Below are 26303 nucleotides of genomic sequence, written 5' to 3'. Positions count from 1 at the left end.
TCTATAAAAATGAGTTTTTCAAGAAAAAAGGAATTGGTATAAATAATAATTATAGCTAATATTTCACTATCGAATCTTGGAACTTTAATTTCAGGAATATTTTCAGTATAAAAAAAAGCTTTATTATTTTAATCTGAAGACGGATTTTTATTGTGTCTATATTTGTGACAATTTGAAAATAAAATCCAAACAATATTCAGTGATCACCTTGCAGTTAAAATGAGAAAATGGCTGAAGAAAAGTATCAAATATATTTGAAGAGAAAATTATCTCCTTGAAGAAGTTGATTAGAGTAATATATTAAAAAGGGACATTATGAAAAAAAAATATTTATAGATAAAAGTTTTATAAATATATATACATATATTTACTGTAAATGAGGAAAAAAAGTTTTAAAAATGCAGTTTTGAAATGAGTTTCGAATTGATTTAAAAACGCAAAAATGAAAGGCAAAAATTTATAAAAAATAAAATGTAAGTTTATTCATTTCTTTAAATTTTTAACACTTAAAGAACATAAAATTTTGTGATTGACCAAAAAGTATCACAGATAAAAAGCCTTTGAAACTTCCCAGAAAACTTACTATTAATTTTGATGATAGAAGAAGAAAAAAAGAGAAGCATTTTTCATAAGTGTTTTCTGAACATTCAAAGTTCGATTCAGTTTATTAAACCTTTCCATTTTGATGAAATTTTAAAAGTTCTACTTTTTTGTGATACACCTTAATGTTTTTCAGGCTACAGATGGCAGTTGAGAAATACTAGTATATAAAAAAATTAAGAGCGTTTTGTTAAATATCAAGCATTTTAAACTTTTCATTTGGTAATAATATTATTATTTCTCATTTTAAAAAAGAAATGATGTTAATGCTATAGTGTTAGAGAGGATTCTAAGCAACAATTAACTTTTACATTACTGCCTTAGAGATCCATCTGTGAGAATGAAAAATAATAGTATTATTAACTTCAGTAATGATTAACAAAGAAACAAAATAAAATTAAGACTGACTTGTTCAATTTTTTTAATCAAAATTTTATTCATAAGTGAGAAACGATAACTATAAATTTGGTTATTATTAATATTTTAAAACACACTAAAGAATAAGTAATTCAAATAATATGACTGACCACTAAATGTGTTCAAATTCAGTCATTGAAATTTTGATCTTTAACTGACACAAATAGAATACAAATTAATAAATTATCAATCGAAAGGGTTATAAGAATAAAATGAGAATAAAAATTTTGTGAGAAAAGATTATCATTAGAATTTCACTATTTTATTCTTAAAAGTCTTTAAACAATAACTGATAGTTTGAAATCCGCCTCCTGTCAATAGGGCAGTTAACAATATGTTTTCCTCTCATTGCACCTCTATACACAACTTCAACTAAGTCTATAAAATCTTGTTTACACTGAAAAGGTCCTACAAATTTTGTATTGTCATCAGTTCTGTAAATAGATAATATAACATAAGTAAAACGTTTATATCAAAGTATTTATAACAAGACATGTCTTTGCCATGAATAAAATAATACTTATATATTGAGCTCATATTAGGACAACTATTAGATATTTCATGTATAGAAGAATGGTTTTTCTTATATTTTTAGAGAGCAAAGTATATTTCCATACAATTATAAAAAATTGATTACTAATTAGTTTTATAGATAATTATTAAATTTTATAAAAGCAGTTTTTTTTACAATCTATAATAATAATATACAAACTTATTTTCATAACTTATATCTTAGAATTTGGTTAGAATTTAATAACTCTTTCATAAATGAATTAAATTATAATTCAAATTCTTGTACTCTGGCTAGATATTTAAAAAATACTGAAATAAGTTAAACATTTGTAATGAAAGTTTGATAAATAAAAAACGTATTAATAGTAATTTTTATAAAATTTTTATAAAGTTCTTCCTAATTGTAGGGAAACTAGTATGTTATCAAAACAAGTTAAATGCAATTTAATTTATCTTCAATTGTTGGAAAATTTTTGCAAAATGACAATAATTTACTTTGCTTATAAAGTAAAAATCTATTGATCTAGAACAGGGGTTTCTAACTTACATGAGGCAGGGGGCCACAATTAAAAACACCAGTCAAATGGCGGACACCAACTTTATCAAAATTTTATATAGGACTCTTTTATGTTTGAAGGAACATTAAATATTACTGTCAGATTTTTATCAAGTTGTACAAAACAAAAGTATTGAATTACAAATTAAAATAAGAAGTAGATTACAGGGTTGCCACTCAAATCTGGAGAAAAAGTTCCCTGTGTTTTCCCTGTACATATTATACACAATATGTTAAGAAAAAACAACAATTACTGCACTCTTGTGTGAGCTATATTGGGCTAACTATATTTATTAGTTTTAATTGCTGGAAAAACAGCTTAACATACTTAAATAATGCTATAGTAAATGAAATAGTTTATTATAGCTGAAATATCATGGTTAAATATCCCATAGATTAGGCTTTGAGTGGTCACCATTTTTTAAAAGACAAAAGTAAAAACAAAATTCCCTGTATTTTCCCAGTTTGTAAAGAAAAAATCAAAATTCCCTGCATTTTCCCTGTTATTTTAGGTGATTTTTAAACTCCCTGTATTTTCCAGGTTTTCCGTGTTCTCCCTGAAGAGTGGCAACCCTGGATTAGTACCTGAGAAATAAATTTTTTTCACTGTTGGTATGTTAAATTTCACAGAAACTAAGAAATTAGGTTTTTCTGAACAAAAAAAAGTACTTTAAACCTATATAGGTTTTTATGAAAATTGTCTGCAAAAGAGGTTCTGTGGGCTGCCGGTAGGTAACCACTGTTTTAAAAGGATAAATTTTGATAAATCATACCTTGTAAAAAAGTATTTTTTTTACAAATGGGCCTACCTGAAAAAAATTGAGTGGGATTTTTAGGTCTGAGCCCACTTTGACTAACCCTACTTGTAAAGGGAAAATGCAAAAGATAAACCTTTGTTCCTTAAAAAGCCATATAAAAATAAAAATGGTATAAAAATTACTTACCCAGAATCAATTTTTATGGGAACACTATTAAAAAAGAAAATTGTGGCAGGTATGTGGGAAATATCAAAATACTCCACATATTCCGGAACGTCTTCTAAATTGATAGTACAAATTATAGCCATTTCACTTAATAAAACAGCACATCGAGACATCTAAATAAAAAAAGGGTAACATTGTTAAATGCATTAAAAATTAATAAATTGAGCACATTTTAATTTTTAATGAAACATTTTAAAAGCTCCTTAATTGATGATACAGTACTCATATTCGGATATCTATTTACTGGAAGTATATTTTCTGGACACTTTTTAACAATCAAAATAAAAAAATTTTTTTTTCCCTTTTCAAATGAATTTTTTTCCGTTCGCTATCTGTTTTTTAAAAAAAAATACATAATAAAACAATTTTTTTTTTATTATTTATTTCTTCATGTTGCTTATTCCATAGCTGAACTATGATGTACCTATTCCTCCTATTCTGCCTCAATAACCATACTAAAAGATTTTGTTGAAAAGTCATGAGCAGTGAAAGAAAAACAAATTTTGGGAGGAAGAATAAATTATGAATATTAATGCAGCTGGATATTAATAATATTTGAAAGAATCACCTGCCGACAGGTTTTGTCTTAAATTATAGGCATATTCATTAAAAGAATCTATTCAATTCTGTTCCTTATTTTTGCTCTCTAGTTGGTGATGATTATTATTTTTCTTAATAAATCAATTTACCATAGGAATTTAAGTACAGGGTCTTTTAATGCCATTTTCATCTGATTATCAGAACTGTTAATTCTTCACATCATAAAGAAGAAAGAAACATATCTTTATACATGGCTAAATAAGCTCAAAACATCCTGTGCTCATTTATTATTTTTTTTACACACATATTTTATGATATTAAACATTTTTTACTTTTTTAAAAGTCATTCAACCTATAAAAAACGTTGTTGAAAGAAATAGAAGTCAATTATCTATTCGTTATTTTTTTAATTGACTAATGATGTTTGATTACTTTTAAGACCTATTATGTGGAAAAACCCATTTTTGGGGATTGTTGTCTGGACGATTAAGGATGAGGGAGTTTCCACTGTTTATCTACAAAAAATATCAAAAAGACTTTATCATGCCTCATAATTTCTACATATGAAATGCATAATCAACAAAACAAATTTCTCAGTTAAAGAAAATTTTTTTGCAAATAAGTTTTTAATTTTGGAAATAGAAAATAGTACTTCTGGAACTAGATCAGAAAAATTAAGGAAATAGGAAGATTTTTATACTGTATTTAGATTACGTCTGCAGATGTAAGTAAACAACTTTTTATTACAAAAATAAACTGAAATTAATTAACAGAGATTAATTAATGATGATTTGAAATTAAAAATACAAAAAAATAAAAACAAAATCTAGTTCAGGTTTATTTACAATGTCATCGATTTGTAAACATCCAATTTCATTATCGTTCCCAAATCTTAGCACTAGAACTTTTTCTTCATTAGTTCGAATAGCATCGTCAACTTCTTTCTTAGTTTTTAAATGCCTTAAAATACTCATATTTAGAAAATATTATAGTTTTCACGTCTCTATAAATGTAGAATAGTTTTCATCACAGATCCAAACTGTGTTTGAGATTAGAAGTTTAGATTGATTTCTTGATTGGAGATGAAATAATGACGAAACATATGCATACACTTTACTACATAAATTTTAAGAACAGTAAAACTGTCATTCATTTCAACAAACTAATAATGCAACTCCATGAATTAAGCATGTGATAAATATTGGTATTTGTAGGAATTCAGAGCTTTATGTTGTGTTTAAAGTTTAGTTTGTAGCTTAGATGTATTACTTTTAATTGAATCGTTCGTCAAAAAGAATCGTTCGATTTTGTGAAATTCTACACTACAACTTCTATTCCACATTTCATTTTTCGTGTATTCGACACGAGGAGGAAAGTGTGAAATTCCATCTTAAATTTGAGTCAGATATTCAGGTAAGAAATAAATATTTTATGATAATTAAACTATTATTGATTTAAATTTTTAAAACTAATGTTGATCGTAATGGTTTATAATTTAAAAGTGGCTTACTTTTATTTTTGCTTTGCCCTAAGCCTAACTTAATATTTTACCATTTACTGTGTAATATTTTAATCGGCACACAACTTCAGTAACTTTTTTTTCTTTATGTATGTAGATACAAGATGCAGATTTTCGTAAAAACTCTGACTGGGAAGACCATCACACTTGAGGTTGAGCAGTCTGATACCATTGAAAATGTAAAAGCTAAAATTCAGGATAAAGAAGGTATATTTACTGATTTGTTTTTTAATTAATTTTAAATAATTAATTTTTGTGTGTATATCATACTTTAGATACATATCATTATTTATTGTATAATTATGAGTACTATTATAAAGCAGATCATTTTTATTCCAGTTTTCATTAAAAGTGTTGAAATGAAATGTTAATTGTTGTAAATAAAGTATTAAGAACATGCAATATTATTCAGGTTAACCATCTGCTTTAAAATGATTCTGCATAAAGGATGTTTTAATGCAGGATATAGTGCTTTAGGGTGCATCTTGGATTGGGTATTGTGATCTGAAACTTTTAATTAATGTTAATGTTACCTATATTTATTACAAATAATTTTTATTTTACTCTAATGATGGATTGCCATAGTAAAAGAGGCACCCTTTTGCAGACATTGACCTAAATGTGTAGTGCTAGTGGTCTACCTTGTTAAAAGTCTGTTATTAGTCATCATTATTAATAACCTATTGCTGATTTGGTGAAGCAATGACGTAACTGCTAGTTTCTGTAATATATCAGTTACGTCATTGTTTTACCAAATGAGTGATATGTTCCTTGAAAGAAAAAAACATCAGAAGGTATTTTTAATGGCAAAGATCATCAAAATGTTGACCACAATGTGAGCAGTTTTTTGGGTCCTTTTCCATTTTACTGGTGCAAGTACATTTTTAAGAATAAATAAACAATTGAGTTTTCTTAAGATATAAGGCATATTATTACCTGGGGTCAAGTAAGTCTGGCACTGAGCATTCTAAAAAAGTCACAGAAGACCTACTTGATAGGGATAATTTTTAGTCACCTAAATGCATTTGTTGTTCTAATTTTTAGAAAGTTGAAAAACCCTTTAGCTTTTAAATAGATTTAGTTAGCACAAGGAAATATCAATATGGAAATGTCCCATTAAATTAGGTCTCAGTTTAGTATATTGGAGTATTATCTTCATGCAATAATTAAATCTTACGGAAATTTGATATGGTTATATCTGCCAATTGAGGTATGGAATTTTTTTTCTGTTATGGGTAGCACACAGCACTGCTACACTGAATTTAATTTTGGGACATTAAGATCCAGTGATTAATAGTAAGTTGTTCCCAGATTTTTTTTAGAATATGAGAGTTAATTTGTCATGAACAGTGGGTACTATTTAGACTTATTGACTAAGGTGGACATAAAATTAATATAAGGTTAGATGGACATAAGTATAGAATAAGACATAAAAGCTGTCTAACAATTGAATGTTGTTTAATTAAGTAGTGAGCGTAAGTTCCAAGTCTTAGTATAAGGCATGATCCTTTTGAATTTGTGTGCTAGCTAATGGATGAATGTGATTGTAATGTTAAATAACACTCTAAAATAGCAGTAACCAGAGGCAATACTTAATTACTTTTGAATTCAGCTGCAAATTGAAAGACAAGCAATGAGTTCAAATTTTTGAAAAATATATTGTTTTCACGGTATATGGAAAATGGTAATATTCATATTTTTAATGAAATAGTCTCGATTTTAACTGACATTTATGATATTGGTTAAGAATATTCTTAATGAGTTTTAATAATTTTTAATCTTTGATAAACTTTTATGGTGCAATTCTTTTTTAATTTCTCATTAAAATTGTTTCAAAAAATTGAAGGTTGAGGTATTCTAACCCTTTTTCCTAGAATTGTCTGTGTGAAGTATAATTTATTTTCAAGAATTATTTTAAGTATATATTCTTGTGTAACCAAAAATGATTATGTTTTATATTTTCAGGTATTCCCCCTGATCAACAAAGATTAATTTTTGCCGGCAAACAGTTAGAAGATGGACGAACTCTATCAGATTATAACATTCAAAAGGAATCTACTCTTCATTTAGTTCTTCGTTTGAGGGGTGGTGTTATTGAGCCAAGTCTTAGAATTTTGGCACAGAAGTACAACTGCGATAAGATGATCTGCCGAAAGTACGGCATCGTTCTTATTCTTTGTCATTTAGAAAGCTATTCAGCGGTGTATAAGATGTAAACTAGTTCTAAACCTTGCAGTATTTTATTCGATTTTTGCATAGTTGCACTTAATAAGCTACTGTTAGTTTAAAGAGAAAAGTCAGTAAAATAGTTTGCATAATTTATCATTCTTTAATGTGTTTGCTATTTTTTATTTATTATATATATATATTTTTTTGGTTAATGTTTTATGAGATTATATTTTAGGCATTTACAGTTTTAATTTGATTTGTGAGGTTTGACATAATGATGAAATGGTAAATTGATTCGTAGTGTAATATTAAATGTATGATTGGCAGTGTAAGTCACTATAGTTTGATGTTAACTTTTATGTTTCTGTATTTCAATTATTTGTTAACACACAATTAGATTTTATGTTGACTTGGTGTAGTCATCATAAGGAATTTTTATCATAAAGGAATTTTTATTAGGCGAAATTATTAGTATCAAAGCAGCAGTAAGCAAAAGTAAAATGAAGAGATGCCAACTTCCAACACTTTGTAAAATATATTGTCTGGTTTTAACATTATTTAAATAATGTTTAGTGCGTTTCACTTTAATTTTTCCACCAATACTTTTATAAAAATTCAAATTATGGAACTATATAATGGCGGAAGTAATTATCTTGCTATCAAATTTATTAAAACTGTTGCTGAAGTTAAAGCTGTTGGCATTCCTGGAATTGGTGTTTAGATAGCAATAATTTTAATCAGAAAGCTGATTTTAAAGTTATTACTTAATGATTGAGCCTCTTATCTGAATTGTATAGTAATCATTAAACAAATAGACTAAGTTATTTATTTTAATCAATTTGAAGCTCACTGTTTGGATAGATACAAATGTTGACTACAAACTTTAACCAGGACTGAGTTTTAGATTTATAAAACAAGTTTATGTTTAATTGAAGAGAAAAGCTGAATCCTTGGAAAGTATTAATGTTGCAAAGTAATTATTACTTTCAAAGTTTGTATTTTTTGTTGCATTACAGTCAAGACTTGGCTTGTTTTTTTCTTTTTTTTCTTTCTTTATAAACACAACCTACTAGATGTTTTATAAGTGATACTAATTTAATAATTCATTAACTTTTAGTTTATCCGCTAGTTATCATAATTATTATACATTATTATTAGTAAAGTAAAATATTACTGATATGCATGATATTTGTTTTTAGCAATAATATTTATTAATATTTAAGTATAGTTCTAAAGGATTTATCTATTTTGATTTGAAATTATGAATTACCACTAAATGTTCAAGTACCCAAAGTAATTATTTCTTTTAATGCAAATAAAGTATATTTTTAAAAGCAATTTTTATTGAGTAAAATGAGAACTCAATTTTATTGTACATCTGACAAATATTTACTTTCTATGATTAAACATCCTTATGTTTTGGGTTTTAAGTCCTCAAAATAAAATTTAAGAAAAGAGGTTAGTTGCAATTTAGAAAATTTGGTTTCAACAGTGCACTTAACAAGAGCAGTCATAAAATTCGTCAGTTTTTTTAAAAAAAAATTTTTAAGTATGGCTCTTTAGCCAAAGAAGGAAGTAATGAAGAATTTTTTTTGCACCCAATTTTATATCTTGTCCAAATATGATTCTGTCTTAAAAATTATTTTATTATTGAATTTATTAATGGTTTGGAATTGTGAAGTGTACAAATGTTTTTTGTATTCAAAATTTTTGGGGTTTTCAGAATTGTGTGAAGTCATAATAGTTCAATTTGACATTTTATTGAAGATTACATTTCTTTTTAACCTTTTAAAAAAATTTCATTTCAAAACTACGTATTTCTTGGCCTTAAATGTTTATAAACAAAATTTTGAAAATATATTTTTAAAAAAAATGTGCACTCAGCCTATTTTTTAATATCAAATGGTTATAATGTACACCCTGGAATAACCCTCTCTGCTATTTGAATGAATGGTTTTAATTTAAAGTAATAAAACAACTTATAGTACTTTCAGTTATTGAAACTAATTTATGAATCTAATTTGTTGTTTTGAAACTGTTCAAGTTTAACTTAAAATGCTAATGTGTTTTTGTGTAATGTTTAAGTTTGTCTAAAGTAAGAGCTCCCCTAGCCACTTGTCTGGACACATGTTAGTGACTATATTCATGAGGTATAATTATTTCAAATAGGGGTGTGGGCTGACTGTTTAAGACGGGGTTGCAAGAGAAAGGGAATCTTTTATGTTAACCATAGAGTGAAGAGAAGCTACCCTCCCTGAAGTGCACTATTGTTTCTATAGCAGGTCTCAGACTTTGTGGCAGATCTCACCTTAGACAAACTGTATGAAAATATTTAGGCAGTTTTTAATGTATTTGTTTATTTTTTTGAAAATATAATGTTTTAAAATATCTTTTCAGGTGCTATGCTCGTTTACATCCAAAAGCCACTAACTGTCGCAAACGCAAGTGTGGACACTGCAATAACCTCAGACCAAAGAAGAAGTTGAAGTAGATTAATGTATTTGATGTGCTGAAATTCTTATGTAAAATTTGAAAAAAATATGAAATAAATGAAAAATCTGATATTTGTTTTTCTTTGTGGCAAATTTTTAACACAAACATGACTGAAATAAATGACTCTTAACACTTGACTTTCAATATATTGTTATATGCAAGAATCACATTTGATTAAAGTTTTAGCCTCCTAATATTGTTACCTACCTGTCTTTAAAAGAGGTTCTAGTAAATTGACAGTACATTTTGGTTATGTAGTGAAAGTCAAAAGTTAATGTATGATTAAGGCATTTTTTTTTTAAATCTGAAAAATTTTATCATATTTCACTAACTTATTATATCTCTTAGTTAATAGCAGCGTAAGATTTATAAGAGTACTGGTAGTACTTAATAGTGTGTTAGAAAAAATATGAATCTTATTTTATCATTTTGATGAAAGTTTTGAAAACTGCTTATCAAGTGCTGAATTCCTCATAGGAGGAAGGGGGGAATCCCAAACGCGCAGTGCGACCACATCCATGGGAAAAATTCGGTCTTGAGGTCACGTGTCAGGCTAGGTATGGCATTATGGGTAACTTCTGGTTAAAACAAGATGGCGGTGGTTCCACAACCGATGTATAATGGTTCGGTACCAAATTTACGTCTAGATTCTCCTGACAAATGTTTTAATGATGAGAAATCTGAATTGCTTTTGGAAGAGGTGCGTATAGCTATTCACTGTGCTTAAGTTCAGTGTTTATCCTGGCTTTAAAGTTGAAGAAAAGGATGCTCTCAATTTTAGTGTTCACTAATTCATATTACACACAACCATGATATTAAATGCAAGATTTCGATCATGTGCATTAATGATTCCTGCCCATTTCTACTTTTCAGATAAAAATAATAGAATTTGGATAGGAAGGTGCATTTATTTTATTTGCGCCGATATATCTTTTTGTGTTGGAACCGAACAGATATTGCCAATGACAACAAACATGAAATTATGTTATTGTTTTCAGTAATAGCCGATTTTGCCGAAATAGTGTTAATTTCCTCCATAAAAATAATTAGCAATTGCAAATATTTCTCTTTGTGTTCGATTAATTGTTATTGCTGAAAGTAGAGCATATCAAATGCGTATACTTCCGCATCAAGTTTATTTAATTAATTGTAGACATATTAAACCTAAATTTTTCATTAAGATAAATAACAATTATAAGGAATGAATTTTGTGTATAAACTATTGTAGCACTGGTTCTTTCTTACCTTTTTTGATTTTTCATAATTAATGTATAAACATACATTAATTAAGGACATGTCAAAACAATATATATTGTCTATCTTTCATGCAAGTACCTTTTGCATAATTCTTCTAGAATACTCCTTTATTGGATAAAAATACATTATAATCTGCATTTGTATTTAAGTCTTGTTTAAAATTTTCAGTTTCTTTTATTAAATCGTTTAAATATGCATATAACACTCTTTCTTTCACTGTAACAATTTTATTAATTATAGCGTAAGATCGCAAAATGTAAAAGGATAAGCTATTGAATTTTAAACTTTACTATTGCAATCATATTTGTATTTGCCAAAAAATAGTATTTTAAACAAAATGCGTATGTTTCTCTTAGAGTTATATATTTAAATAATCCTATTCATAATCAGTTTTTATATTGGTCATAAGTATAATTAAGCATTCAAATAGGTCTTTTAGAGTTTTGTAAAATCTAGTTTTGTCTAAATGTTAAAGAGAAAATATTTTGTTTAAATATTCATGAAAATAACTTTGCAAATTAACATTCACATAATAATATTCATGAATGCTTCCACTAATATTCATTGCAAACTTCCTATTACACTAGTTCTGTTTTATTTTCAATGATACTAATGAACTTTTAGTTTGAGTTAGATACATATGTATTTATTTTTCAAAATTTCACTTATTTACTATTTATAGTGTGACATTGTAAGAAATGGTATGAAAACCTCATTTTATTAAGCATTAGGGGAGAAGTAGAAAAACTTATTTCAATAATAAAATATTTTTAATTATGTACAAGTAATTTATGTCAGTTTTTTTTAATGAAGATAATTATGTAGTGTTATACAGTATGCTCTAATTTTCTTTTGCCAAAAATTATTACATTTCTCAGCTTTGTTTCCCATTCGCTGCTGATTTGGATTTCTTACGATTATTCTAGGGACTTAAGTGATGTCATTTATTTTATTTATTATTTTTGTTGTTGATATTTTGAACCCTTTTGTAGTTAAGTGTCATTTCATTATTATGCTAATTGTCCTCTCTTCACATCACATTAACAAGTTGTAGTAGTTTAGAAAATAAGTTATGTTTTAGATCATATTTCAAATTGTATTTTTAAACTTTTTACCAATTGTTAGAATAGCATTTGTGGGCATTTTAATAATGTTTGTATGTCTACTTATTTTATTTGAAATAACATTATTTAGGTTACAGGTTTAAAATAAAAAACCTAATCAATATCTAATAATTAAGTGCCGCAATTGACATCAATCTGCCTGTTTTTATATGCACTATACCCATTAATTAAAATATCAATAAATATTTATTTTTATTTTTCTTCTTAATATTGTTCTGAAATATAATTTATGTTATTTTTTCTTTTAACTGAATATGCCTTAAAAATTTCTTTTTAAATTTAAACATAATATAAAAACAAACTTAGAATCGGTATTGGTGTTCAAAAGTGTGAAAATCAATGAATTTTCAAAACAATCAGAAGAATAAAACAGTATTTTTATTTTTTGAAAGTAAACCAAAGATAAAAAAGTACATAAATATATTTAATCTATCTTTATAAATGTTTTATTTTAACCAATATGAGTGATGTCAAATATCACATGCCTATTACCCACTCTGGTTCTCTAGTTACAATTTCAGGAACCTTTTTCTTTCCTTCCAGGCAAGAAATCATTTGTGATTGGCCATCTATAATTAAGAGAATGTTAATGAACTAATTAATAACTTCTCTTGCATTTGATTGTTAGGAAATCTATTTTCTTTTAAATTTTTTTATACCAATACTTTGGTATTTTTTTCTCTTTTGTTCCAATTAATAATGACACAAAGATAATATTTGATCTTTCCTGTCTTTGAAGAATTTATTTGATCTTTCCTGTCTAACCTCATTAATTAGTTTTTCCTGCATCATTTTGTTAGAACTTTCATTCAGTGTCTTTATTCATAAGGTTATGAACTTTTATTCATAAGGTCCAGTAGTTAGGTTATCAATTACGAAAATATCACAGCTAATAATGATAATTATCCACATCAAATACAATATTTTGAGTTCCTTGTAAGTAACATGACATATAACATATCAAAAAGACAATATCAAGAATATTATACATAATGATAATTATTGAATACCATATTATTGTAAATGATGAAAATTTTTATTTAAATTCACAATCGTAGAACTTGAATACGCCGTCTGGGGAGCCTACTTCCCATTTACTCAGCTCATATGTATGGGAATATATTATGTTTCCCACTTTCATAATATTTTTTGCATACCAAAAAATTAAATTCTTTATCAAAAAATGTATTTTAAAATTCTATGACATTTACATTAAGCACGGTGTCTAATGTAGCTTTGTGTTCCATATAATTTCCAGTTTAAAAAATTTTAATCGGTTTGAAAACGTAGATAGAAATTAACATACTTATTAATTTTATGACTATCCACAGACTAATGGTGCATACTTAGTGTTGCCATTGATAAAGAATTCTGCTATGCACTACTCATAGCCTATTTTGTTTGCCAATAGGCAAAATATAGATCTATGTAAAAATAAGAAATTAATGAAGCTTAAATATTATTACTATACATTCTTAAATATTAATATTTTTAGACAGTACAACCAGGGTTCGTTGATTTAAATCAGCTTGATTTAAATCATGATTAAAATCAATGATTTTTTTAAAAAAATCATTGATTTAAATCAACTGATTTTTATATATATTATATTGATTTTAAAAGTTAAAAAACAGTGCTTTAAATTATTGATACTTTTATTATTTTCTTTTCTTAGTTTTAAAATTTATTTTAATTAAATTGCTGCATTAATTAATTTTAATTAACGAAATTACTTTCTTTCTTGGAGTGTGTTGAACACATTTAAAATTACATGTTTAAAAATCTTTTGATTCTTAACATTGAAAGTACAGATTAAAGTAAATATTTAATGCTGTCTTAATATAGACTTGCATAGCTGTAGAAAGTAAATAAACATGCTTTTTTTTCAAAAAGCAAATGTTAATTAAAATTCTACCTTTTGATTAAAAAAGCATGAAATTCAAATCTACATTATAGTTTATTGATGGAAATTTCTATATTTCTAAAGCTTGAGGTTATATTAAAAAGAAATTACCTTAATATGCCAAAAATAGAGAAAAAAAAAAAAGCTGAGTTCAGATATTTTTTTCCTGATATAGTGTCATTCTTCCCTATCAAAGTCTATTTGAAGCAGTAGGGTTATTAACTGGTTTTTATTTTTCTTCTCATAATATGTTTACGGTATCTTTGAAATTATCAGATTTTCTTTTGTGAAAAAAAAATCCAATGAGTACATAGATTTTTTTAAAAATGTTTTTTAGCTTAACTTATGTATTTTGATAAAGGATTAAAAATGAATATTTTAACATAAAAATATATAGATTGAATATTTATTTTTTGATGAATAACAACATTTATAAACACAATCTGCTGCATTTATTTTGCCATTTTATAAACCATGAGAAAAAAAAGAGATCACAATTTTAAATTAAAATTATGCTATGCTAATTGAAACTTTGAGTTATTAGTTAAAGTAGCATTCTTTAAATTATCTATTTTATCTTGTCTTTTAATTTCAATCATGCCTTTGTATCAAAATGGCCGCTATGCATTATAATGAAAAATTATTTTAGTTAGTTAGAGCTTCTAAAATATTGTTATAATATAGTTTTAATATTAATTTAATTTTGATTAAACATTTATAAAGTTTTTTTGATCATAAATTAAAGCTCTTATAGTGTATTTAAATAAAAATCAAAAAAATCTGATTTAAATCAAAAAAATCCGATTTAAATCAAAATAATCCGATTTTTTTGACTTTTTTTAAAAAAATCAAAAAAATCACGAACCCTGAGTACAACACAATTTTTAAGTTTGTACATAGGATTTTATGGACCAATGTTCATTCCTTTAACTGGTAAGTAGCATTGATATTGAAGACTAGGTTTGTCATTGTACCAAATTCAGAATTGACAAGGTTAATGACACACTTAAAATCACTGTTTTGCCCAAAATTAACTGTCTATAGCTAAGTTTTGTGGAAGTAACAATGCAGAAGTAAGATAAAAAATTGCTAATTTAATAACTTAAAATGAATGCTATTGAATGCACATTCTTGAATTATATTTTATAAAAAAAATGGTTGAATTAAAAATATACGCTGTTGTAAAGTTTCATATCTGGAATCATCGGGGCTTCGGCAAGTCCAGAAAAAAAGTTTTTTAAAGAAAGGTCTTTAAAGGAGAAAAATATAAAAAAATATGCACTATTTAGTAAAAGAAAACGAATTGTCAATTTTAAGTTTCTCGTGATAAAAGTTAAATTTTTTTTAATTTATAATATGTGGGAAAAAATAAACAGTGCAATTAGTTTGATAAAAGTACATTAAAAAGGAGCCTCCAAAATATAGATTTTTAATGAAAGCTTCTGTAATTTAAAACGGAAACAAATTCTGTCTGCTGGTGTTCTTTTCAAACACTATGAATATTCAGCTTCATTTATATACACAGTTATTTCTTCCTAAAGTTTGTGTCTCTTTAACAGCTCTAGTCTTTTCAGCAACTCTTTTAGTGTGCTTATTGAGGCAAGATATTAGAGAAGCAGCAAGAAATTTTTAAAAAGAAATTGTTTAATAGATAGAAACATTAAAAATAAAATGTTTTCTTGTATGTCAAAAAGTGTCCAGAAAATTGACACTTGTGGAAAACGGTGGTCTGGTTATGGGACTTTGTGCTGTAGTCGTTTTATTCTTTTCCTTCTTAAACTATCCAAATCTAAATATTCTTGTATAGTATTTTACTTATGTAAACAAGACTAAACAGTTAAATAATGCTCAAAAATATTCTTATCAAATTGTCATTGTACTTATTAATTTTAATAAGAATTCTCATCTTTATATATTTTTTTAAAAAAAAGGAAATAGCTTCTTTGTTTTAATTGTTTCAACTATTATGAACTTGAAGTATAAAGTTTAATAAGCATGATAAGTTTCTGCAATATAACAATTTAATTGTAAATGTTATAATTTTTAAAACCTTAAAGATGGGTTGAATCTGCTTAGCCTTTTTCAGTTTCTGATAATTGTTTAGGAGAATTTTATAAATTTGTCTGCACAGTCTTAAAACATTGTTGATTAAAACCTTGTAGATTTTAAAACATTTTTGTTTTAGTACAACACAAATTGTTGTAATATTTTACAAAGTTATTTATTACCATTTCAAGTATTTTTATGAGTGCGATATTTTGTAAAACATTCACTCTGATCAAGAAGAATTGGACACAATTAAAATGTATACCTTGTTTTGTTTATATATTTCTCTTTCTGCCTCAAAATTAGGATGCCAAAAAAAGTTAAGTAATGCACATAAAATTTAAATCTAAGGCAGTGTACATAAAACTCAAGCAAAAACACAAATCTTGGTGATCCTTGCTAAGAAGTTGCAATTGGAAAATGTAAATTAATGTGACTTGCTCATTAAGTCTTTATGTAATTTTAAAAATACAATGAATTGAGAAATATCTATTGATATTGATATTTAAAAATAAATGTGAGTAAAATATGTAGTATAGTTAAATATTTTTTTCTATGCAGCAAGTACAGAGACTTTAATAAATCTTTTGGATATTTTTGTGCAGTAAATCTTATATTTTCTGCATAATAATGTTTGTAGCCTTAAACCTGAATGAAATTACTCTTATCTTTGCTAATTATTTTATTTATATTTTTATACATTGTGTTTTGCTTTATATTATTTGGAGAAAAAAAAAACTAATGAAAAATATTATAAATTTATTTAATATAATTAAATAACATTACAGTCAAGTTTTGTACAATTTATATTGGTACCAATTTTTGAAAATTTTTGCCCAAAATTTATTACTTATCTCTGTATCTTTCCAATTAATTTTTTTACGTGGTAACATGTTTGGTTAACAAAGTCAGTTAGGTTTAGCTTTATCATTTAATAAGTACACACTTCTTTATTTGATATTCAAAACTGTTTGCTCAATATGTTAATTTATTGTCTTTATTTTAGTTAAAATAACAAATATCATAAATCTTTTTATTTTATTTTTATTTAGTTGAAAAATATCCAGAGCATGATAAGGCTGACTAAAGGGAACTTAGAAGCTTTAAATGCAAGATTTGCAGAATACCAACATCCTCCATCTATGTATATAACTGTAAGTAGATTTTCTTATATTTTTAATGTGAAAGGAGTACTTAATTATTTGGGGCAGACGTAAAAAACCTATTCCCACAATGCCTATATTAGATTAGGGACGCAAGGAACAGTGATTTAGCCAAATGCTGAATATCCGGCCAAAAAAATCAGCTGAATATTGAAAATTTGGATAAAGAAATTTGCTGAATGCCAAAATGTTTTTTCAAAAAATCATTACAAAAAATATTTATGTATAAATAAGTTAAGTTATTGAAAAATAATCAAAACTTAGCTATATTAATGGTATGGGTTAGACCTGAAAATAACAACTCGCCCTGTGGCGAGTCAGCAAAAAAAGTGGCGACTTCAATTAAATAAACAGCACTTTTTTTTAAAAATTGTTTAATGATAAAATTATATCAATGCAGAATGACTCTGAAAAACAGAATTAGTTTGTGATGAAAAAATTCATGCGGAAGGAGAGTTCTTTAACATTTTAAGTGTTTCAAAGTTGTAATGTACACATTAAATGTATTTTGCCTCCCCAAATATTTCAGTATGCTTAACTAAATTCAATATGTTTAACTAAATTTGTCACATATTTATTTTACTTTTATTGTGTAATTAACTTTTTATAGCCATAGATTATTTCTAACATGAATTTTTAAAAAAAATATAATTTAATCCAACAAGAAGTAGTTGAAAAAAGTAGCTTTTGAAATGAAAAAGACCTATTGTTATAGGTCCCTGACTCATTTGACTTGAGAAAAAAATGGCTACTTAGTGATTAGAGTCTACTGGCCATTGGCCACAAACAGTTCTTCATGGACGCAAGTAGTAATGCTCCAAACATATATTTTCGGCTTCAGAACTTTAGATTTGACTGTATTATTATTATAGTTGCACGTTTGTCTCAATGCGAATTTCCATGATGATTTCAGCGAATAATCAGTTTTGTTTCTAAAACTCACGAATTTTTCAGAATAGTATGATTGGTATGATAGGTAAAAATTTTCGTGTTCTTTTTATAATGTTTTCCGGTTTTTTAAAAAATACTTACATTTTAATAGTGACTAGTACTTTTCTGAAGCTTCAAAATTGATAATGTATAATTCAGGGATGGGATTTTTCCTCTTTTTAGCGAATTTCCGCTTTTTTCACTTTTATCTCTTGAATTTCAGCTTTTTTATCAAAAATTCAGATTTTCTAAAAATTTCACTTTTTTTTATAAGTATTCCGCTTTTTCAGAAAATTCACCGATTTTCAAAGAGAAACAGAAAATTCAAACTACATAGCTACCAATCCTTTCTCATTTTTACTTATTTTATCTATTTTCTCCCCTTTTACACGCAGCAGATAAGATTTTCCGAATTTTTTACCCGCCCTCTAGATAGATCCGATTTTTGTAGTTCAAACGACGCTGCTTCTGACAAGCCTTTTATAGGTCCCAAGCCTGGAATCTGCTAATATCTCGATTCTTATTCACATGATTTTAATATCAAACATAGCTTTTCATATTTGCGCGTTGCGATCCTTATTCACGCGATTTGAATATTGTACGTTGCGATTCTTATTTACGAGATTTAAAAATCCGATATTGTGATTCGTATTTACGCCTTTTTAAAAACCTATGTAGCGATTCGTATTCACGCAAGTTTAAAATTCAATGTCTTGATTTGCTCATGCGGTTTATAATATCAAACATTGATTTTCGTATTTATACGTGATTTTAAAATAAGGCATTGGGATTCGCATTCACGCATTCTAAAAATTCGTAATTCTTATTTATGCAATCCAAAAATTATGTATCATAACTCGTATCTACGCAATCTAAAAATTATGAATCGTGATTTGTATTTACACGTTTTGAAAATTCTATATCCTAGTTAGTATTTTCTCATTTTCAAAATCGTATATCTAGTTTCATATTCACGCAATTTTAAGATCAACTATCACAATTCTTGTAAGAAGTAAATTTTTTTAAAAAATTAGTTACTATAAAGGTGACTATTTTTCTAACGACCATTATTAGTATATGTAAGTGTTACAACATCAGAGAAACTGAGGGAATATATTCAAAACTTACATTCTGTGCTTGCAAAGAGGAAAAAATAGGATTTGTCACAAGATGTTTGAAGATGGACTAACGACTAAATATAGCAAACATAAAAGATATAGCAAACAAAAGCAATCACTCAAAAAGGAATTAATTTAAAGTATTATTATTATTTTTTTTTTGAAAAAGAGTTAATTAACTCATCATCGAAATTTTATTTATAATTGCTGTTGTTTATGCTATAAAATGCAAAATTCCTATCAAATAAAAAACAATTATCTTAACAGTTGCTGATTATCATGTAATTTTTCAAACTAAAATAGCAATTTTTGTATGTTAAGGAGTTACTATATATTTCTACTTCACTGTTATTGATATGTTTCAGAGCGCTCTAGCTAGATTAGACAATGCTATGAACATAATGATTCGGTCCATTGTTAAAGTTTTTTTCCCCAATATAATTTAAAAAGTAATATTACTGATATATTTGCTATAAATCACATGACAGTATTTATTAAAAGAAATGAAATATTAATGTATATTCTCAATAGTTTTAATTTGCTAAACCAGGTAGTTTTTCAAGTAATAACTGTCTCTTATGTGAACTGAGGAAAAATATAATTTCCAGCTTTATTTTTTCAATTGGTAATTTTTTTTCCCACTAAATGTTAAGTATCAATGTAATCATTTATATAATAATAGATTAGTACACAATTGTATGTCAACATATTATTTATTACCTTAAACTGTCTGGAATTTATTATTAAAGGGTTGCCCTTGTGTAAAATTTACTATCGTGGAAATTCAGCTTTTTTGCCTTTTGACTAATCTCATCCCTGATAATTGATAAAAATATTTAGAGAATAGAACAATAACAAAATAACATTTTTAAGAATACCCTGATATTTGAGGATGAATGAATTTAATAAATATATGGATTATATGCTGAGGAAGGGAAATATCCAGTTTTTTGAAAGTTTAGACTATTGGATGTTTGTTGCTTTCAAATAACATTGATGCTGAAAGATTGTTTGTTAAATACTTGTACTTATATCTAAATTTTCTACTAATTCAGCTTTTTTAAATTTATTGATTTAAGTTCAATTAGTTTTAAATTTAAAAAGATAAATAAATTTAAGTGTAAAAAAATTATGTAATCTATTAAAATGTGTTTGTGCTGTTAATTCACTTTTATTACGCTTAACAAATTGTGGTTTTAATTTAATTAATTTTGAATTCTATGTATACTTGTGTTCAGCAAATTTCTTTATCATTTCTTTAATTCACTTAATTTAAATTTTAGTGTTTGATGTTTCCTTTTTAATTTTAAATTTTCTAAATAGGAGTATGAAGATCTGACAAGCAAGCTCAATGAATTCCAGATTCAAGAGCAAAGATTGCTTGAGCAAATTGGAAATGACTGTGATGGTAGAGATTCTCCTGAATATTTTGATGATTCCGATGAAGCTAAACTTTATAGTGACACATTTCTAGCTAGGATGCAAATGAACTCAAATAATAGTCAAATGTTTTCAAGTAAGCAATGCTTTGCCCTTCTTTTTAATCATCCAATCTTATCACACAAATGAAAAATCAATTTTAGCATTCAGAATTATTACGCAAGTCAATTATAAATTTTATCATCCAGACTTACAATAAAGGATAAATTTTATCAGTGAATTATCAATTGAGACTTACAATAAAGGATCAATTTTATCAGCAACACTCCGGCTAAGGAGGGGACAGAAGAAACTTTGACGAGTCCAAATTCACTCACCTTCATGGAACTGGCATCGAAAAAGAAAAAAGAAGACAATGTTTCCTAGCTTGTACCCCACAAGCATCACTGGTACCAGAGCACCTGTCCAGGAGGTGCACTCAACATTCGGTGCAGCCGCAAGAATCAGACGGCGCTTACCAGCGGCCACTTTAAGTCTCTTTCTTTAGAGGGTAGTGTTAAAATCTTCCCAAACTGCCCCAGGTACCACAACATGCAGGCTTCTCCCCAACATATCCTGGACTGTCTTGGACTGCAATAGAGGGGCATTCTAGAAAACCCACTTTTGGTGGCCGACTTCCTCCGGGTCATGAATTTCATGGACATTGTTTAGCCTTGCTAATTTTGGGGATTAGGAAGATGAAGAAGAAGTGAAACTCATTACAGAATTAAAGGATCAATTTTGTCATTCAAACTCAAAGCACAAGTAAAGGATATTTGTGCTCCAGGAATGTTCTGCAGAAGATTTGCCATTAATATTATTGATTATATCCCTTAAAATAGTTCTTTTAATCAGTTAAAACATGCTGTTTCAAAGCCTCTTCCTCTGCAGAAAATCTAATTTCTGATGTCATGTCTTCGGATCCTCCTTAGGGTTGTTTCTTAGGCCGTCACCAATAGTCCATTGTGCAGCACTATTGCCATGAAAATAAAGTACTACTACTATTCCAGCATTTAATTTTTTTAGTGTGGCATACGATTTTGTTTATTTTAGATGTAAGAAAATTATGTATTTGCTCCAAAAACAATGCCAATTTTGTTTACAATAAAATGGTTCTTCTACTCTCTGGTAATTGTTCTCCTATTTTAAGGTATTGATCTTTTTTTTTTCTCTTTAGAGTGTGCTACAAATGCTTTGCTTAATGTGATGCAAAAGATTTGCCAATTTTGTTTACATACATTAAAATATTATTCTATTCACTCAGGGGTCTGTCCAGGCCGAATTTACTACCGTTTAGCGGTACCTTCACAAATTCAACTTTAGGAAAAACGGTAGTTTCACAAATTCAATTTTAAGAAAAAGGGTAGTTTCACAAAATACTTTTTCTTAAAATTTTATTTTTGTATCCCTTAAGAAACGATAAATCCACATTTTTACCATATTTTTGTATTGATTTTTTAAATATAATTTTAATTTTTCACAAATTATGTCTAAATTCTCACAAAATAGGTACCTCTCAGAAAAACCTAGACAGACCCCTGTCACTGTAGGAACACTATTCCCACTTTCCAGCATCTAGCTTCTATTTTTTTTTTATTGTGACATAAAATTTTTTATACTATAGGTATATGAAACTTATGTTGCTATGAAAATATGCTGTAAAAGCTCTGCCAATTTTGATTGCATATCTTAAAATAGTTTAGCTATTGATTTGAAACATGGTGTAATAGCATTTAACTTTTCAATTGTTTAATTTTCTTTTTTTACTGATACCCACAATCTTTTTTACTTTAGATGCATGAAATTTAGCTTAAAAAGTTTTATTGCCAAAAATTTGGTTGAATTCGTGGCAGTAAATAAAAATAAGTACCTACTGTAGTTTGTCTACGGTAAGAACCCCCAACCCCAAAGTCTGCGGTGGTCTGCTGCTATGGAAGCAAGAATAATGCATTTGAGGGAGGGTAGCTTCTCTTCCTTCTAGGGCTGACGCAGTAGACAGTATAAAAATATTGCCTTTTTTTTCGGCGACCCGAGCCGAAACGTCTCCTAAGCAATGACCCCACACCCCTACTTGACATAGTTATATCTCATTACCATAGTCGCCGCCACGGATCCAGACGAATGGCATGGGGAGTTCTTACTTTAGACAAACTATACTATATTTATGTATGCTCAATTTGTCTCTAAAATCATATCAAATAGTTTTTAAACTAACATGTATTTTTTCTGAGTATAGCCATATCTGGTTTTTGTGTCATTATACTGTTTATTCAAATTTATCTACATGTATTTTTAATTTGAAATTTGAAGATTGTTATTGAAATTGTAAATTTTTTTTTCTTGTGTTGAATGGTTATAGATATTCTCTCAGAAAGGTTGAAAATTCTTTTTTAATTTATTAGGTCTGGTATAAATACCACACTCTTTATATACTAATAAAATACTGTATGTTTGATTTTCTTAGGAAATGCGCCGGCAGATACAAGTCCAAGAATATCACCAAGGTCACCTTTGAAATCAGTGGTTAGAGCTTTTCTGCCAAATCAGCAGCGTACTACTGTAAGATTTCTTTTGTAGTTTCATATCATCAACATTAATAAAAATGGCTTATAATAAAAATGAGTGAAATAATGTTGTATTTTATATAGGTTCAAGTAAAACCTGGGCAAACTGTTAGAGAAGCACTGTATAAAGCAATGAGAAGACGGAAACTTACTGCAGATATGTGTGCTGTTTATAGAATTAATGGCAGGTTGGTATACTAACATTTTCTTAATTATAAGTGTTGTAAAACAAATGTTTATTAAAATAGAGAAAAAAAAAGAGAAATCATTAGTTATGATAACTTTCATTAGATATTAAGAAAATAAATATGCATGAAATCTATTAAGAGAATAATGGATAAATATCCTTTGTGTTTGTTACTTTAATTAGAAGTTTGCAAAAAGCCTATAACTGACTGCGACTAGGAAATAATACCAATTAGTGAGATCTGTTATTAGGAAAATAAGAATTTAAATTTTCTGTTAATTTTAATCTTGTCTTAGAGGAATTTTATGTGACAAAAAGTTTTTTAGTATTTGGTGTATTTTTTTTAATAAATTTTCTATTTAGAAATTCTATACATACTTAGAATTGACATTAATTTTTAAAATTTGTGGTTTTTTTTTAAATGTATTTTTAATCTTTTATCTCTAGAGTTGAAGTAAATTGGGATGATGACATAAGTACTTTAGAAGGAGAAGAAATATCTGTTGAAATTCATGATAGAATTCCTATTACAACAAGCATATCTCATAATTTTGTAAGTTTCTTATTATTATTCTTTGATATTTATTGTAAGCAGTTGATTGTTATTTTCTAATTTTCTCTTAAATGTGTTTCATTAATTTTTTTTCTATGTTGTAACTTTTTAGGTTCGTAAAACTTTCTTTACCCTTGCATTCTGTGAATGTTGTCGGCGTCTTTTGTTTCACGGTTTCAGATGTCAGACATGTGGGTATCGCTTTCACCAAAGATGTGCAAATGGTGTTCCTACTTTATGCCAACCTTCTCCTGTAGAAAATAATTATTATAGATAGTAAGTTGTACTTAATTTCTTTTCAAAAAGCAGTTTTATGGTTATGAATGTTTGTTATGTTTAGCTTTATTTTTTAACTTTACTATAGAAGACTGGTCTAAACTAAGTAAATTTAATCTTGTATAAAATGTTTTTTAACCTTTGTATGAATAATTTTCATAACAAATTTTCTATTATACGTTTCATTGTTAGCATGAACCTGTTACTTTAAATAAACATAAATCTGAAATTTATATTAGTTTTCTTATGCGTCTTATAAAGGAAAGATTTTTTAAAATTTTTTTGTTTGTTTTTAAATTGAAATATCAAGATTTAACACTTTTTACACCTGGAATTTGTACTTTTATGTTTCGGAGTTTTAATGCTGTAGTTTTAATGCTTTTTTATCTCCAAAGTATATTGAAACTGGTTTTAAAAAGGTTTTAAATATTTTTATGCTTGTTCCTTAAATTATTTTTTAGTTAGAATTAATTGTAAAAACTTTGTAAACTTAAAAAAAAAGTAAAACATTTCTACATTGACCATTCCATAGCCACATATGGCCACTGGGCTGCAGGATATGCACTCTTATTACAGGTCATTTTATTAATGAGTGTCAAAATATGATATTTTCACATGCCAATCTTTATGTTTCTATTGTTCCCTGAACTAGAAAGTGATCAAAATTTGTGACATATATTGCAGAACAATTAATGTCTGTGCAAAACATTTTTTTTTTCGAAGTAGAACTTTTACACACGTGTCCTTGTAAAACAATTTATGCATATGCCCTAGTTGCATTGAAAATTTTGTATGCTGCTTGAATTTTTTTTTTATTAAGCAGACATTTCAATTTCACTGGCTGGGGAAACTTTTTAGTAGTTTTCATTTACAATATACTATTATTTAAAAAATTATGATACTTTAAATATTTAGAGTTGATTGCCAGAGTCATGATAAATTGAAGTAAGTAGGGCAATTGCCATGACTCTGTGGGCACCTGAGCATTTAGGTTTTAAAAAAAAAATATAAGTTTTTATCTTGAAATTAAAAAAATTTTCTTTTGAATTTTAATCTTATTAGATATTAGCATTGTAATGTCCGCTGAAGGCAGTGATTTTTGAACTTGTAGATTCTCTGTGCTAGAAACCAAAATTATAGAATTAGAGAATGAGATGTATTATAACATTTTTTAATAATTATTTCAACAAGACCTTCAAACACAAAACTTTGGCACTTCTAATATATTTTGAACAGTAGTATATATTTTGAATTAAAAAAAAAAGTTAAGTGTTTCATTCTTAATAATTATATTTGAATGGAAAAAAGAAAGCCCCAAAAAATTTTTCCTCCTAATTTTGAGCGAAAATCTAACAGGGTCATAAGCGATAAATTTTCCTAGGGACCCCTCAGAACAAGAACTTTCAAAATCTAGCAACATTACCGCTAATCGTTTATTTTCAACAATACAGATTTATTTTCTACAATATGTAAAACATTTGTAATTATTGTCTTATTGGAGAACATTAAAAAAAACTCTGTTTCTGGGCCCTTGACTTAAATAAAATATGATATTTAATTAGTATATCTTGATAACTTGTCTAAAATGGCAAGTTTGCATGTAAAAATCAAATTATTAGATTAACAGATATATTTGATGTTTTTTTGTTTGTTTCACCTCAAAATTTTATTTAAATATGCAAATCTTTTCAGTGGTCACTTTTAAAAGGATCTTATTTTTCTTTTCTTCTAATATTTTCTTCAAGAATGTAATATTGAAAATATAATTGAGTATTCAAGTATATAATATATATTCGAGTATATAATTGATAATATTTTAATATTTATATGAATTTTGTATTTAACATGGTTTTGTTTCTTCATAAAACAATGAAATATTTTATATTTTATGTTGTTTAGTTGGTCCAGAAATAAACCTTTAAGAATTCTGACTTTTTGAAATTTTAACTCAGAAACTGTTAAATAGATTTCAT

The 26303-nt window shown here is 26.9% G+C and overlaps 3 protein-coding genes across 5 annotated transcripts in view; 2 read left to right on the top strand and 1 right to left on the bottom strand.

The window, feature by feature from the left end:
- Window positions 1–1004: 1004 nt before the first annotated feature.
- LOC107445890 (thioredoxin-like protein 4B) lies at window positions 1005–4829 on the bottom strand. The gene is made up of 3 exons (XM_016060377.4): window positions 4455–4829; window positions 3031–3182; window positions 1005–1451 (listed from the first exon to the last, which is right to left on the bottom strand). The coding sequence occupies exons 1-3, from the start codon at window positions 4581–4583 to the stop codon at window positions 1286–1288; spliced, it is 447 nt and encodes a 148-aa protein (XP_015915863.1). The 5' UTR covers window positions 4584–4829; the 3' UTR covers window positions 1005–1285.
- A 129-nt stretch (window positions 4830–4958) lies between these two features.
- RpL40 (ribosomal protein L40) lies at window positions 4959–9859 on the top strand. Its single transcript, XM_016060378.5, has 4 exons — window positions 4959–5022; window positions 5226–5335; window positions 7094–7283; window positions 9695–9859. The coding sequence occupies exons 2-4, from the start codon at window positions 5233–5235 to the stop codon at window positions 9786–9788; spliced, it is 387 nt and encodes a 128-aa protein (XP_015915864.1). The 5' UTR covers window positions 4959–5022; window positions 5226–5232; the 3' UTR covers window positions 9789–9859.
- Window positions 9860–10299: 440 nt separating this feature from the next.
- Raf (serine/threonine kinase raf oncogene) overlaps window positions 10300–26303 on the top strand; it is a 31896-nt gene continuing 15892 nt past the window's right edge. The window contains exons 1-7 of one of the 3 annotated variants that reach the window (XM_016060379.4): window positions 10300–10490; window positions 17173–17274; window positions 20655–20847; window positions 23215–23309; window positions 23399–23502; window positions 23949–24054; window positions 24167–24330. In XM_016060379.4, coding sequence (XP_015915865.1) covers window positions 10383–10490; window positions 17173–17274; window positions 20655–20847; window positions 23215–23309; window positions 23399–23502; window positions 23949–24054; window positions 24167–24330 — 872 coding nt within the window. In that variant the 5' untranslated portion in view covers window positions 10300–10382. Of the gene's footprint in view, window positions 10491–10514; window positions 11118–17172; window positions 17275–20654; window positions 20848–23214; window positions 23310–23398; window positions 23503–23948; window positions 24055–24166; window positions 24331–26303 lie in introns of those variants that run through there. The other 2 variants (XM_043049930.3, XM_016060381.4) reach the window with 2 other exon arrangements.

Source organism: Parasteatoda tepidariorum, chromosome 5 (assembly GCF_982258835.1).
Source record: "Parasteatoda tepidariorum strain Cologne lab strain chromosome 5, Ptep-v5.0, whole genome shotgun sequence".
Classification (NCBI taxonomy): Eukaryota; Metazoa; Arthropoda; class Arachnida; order Araneae; family Theridiidae; genus Parasteatoda; species Parasteatoda tepidariorum.
This window is presented reverse-complemented; position numbering and strand designations above follow the sequence as displayed.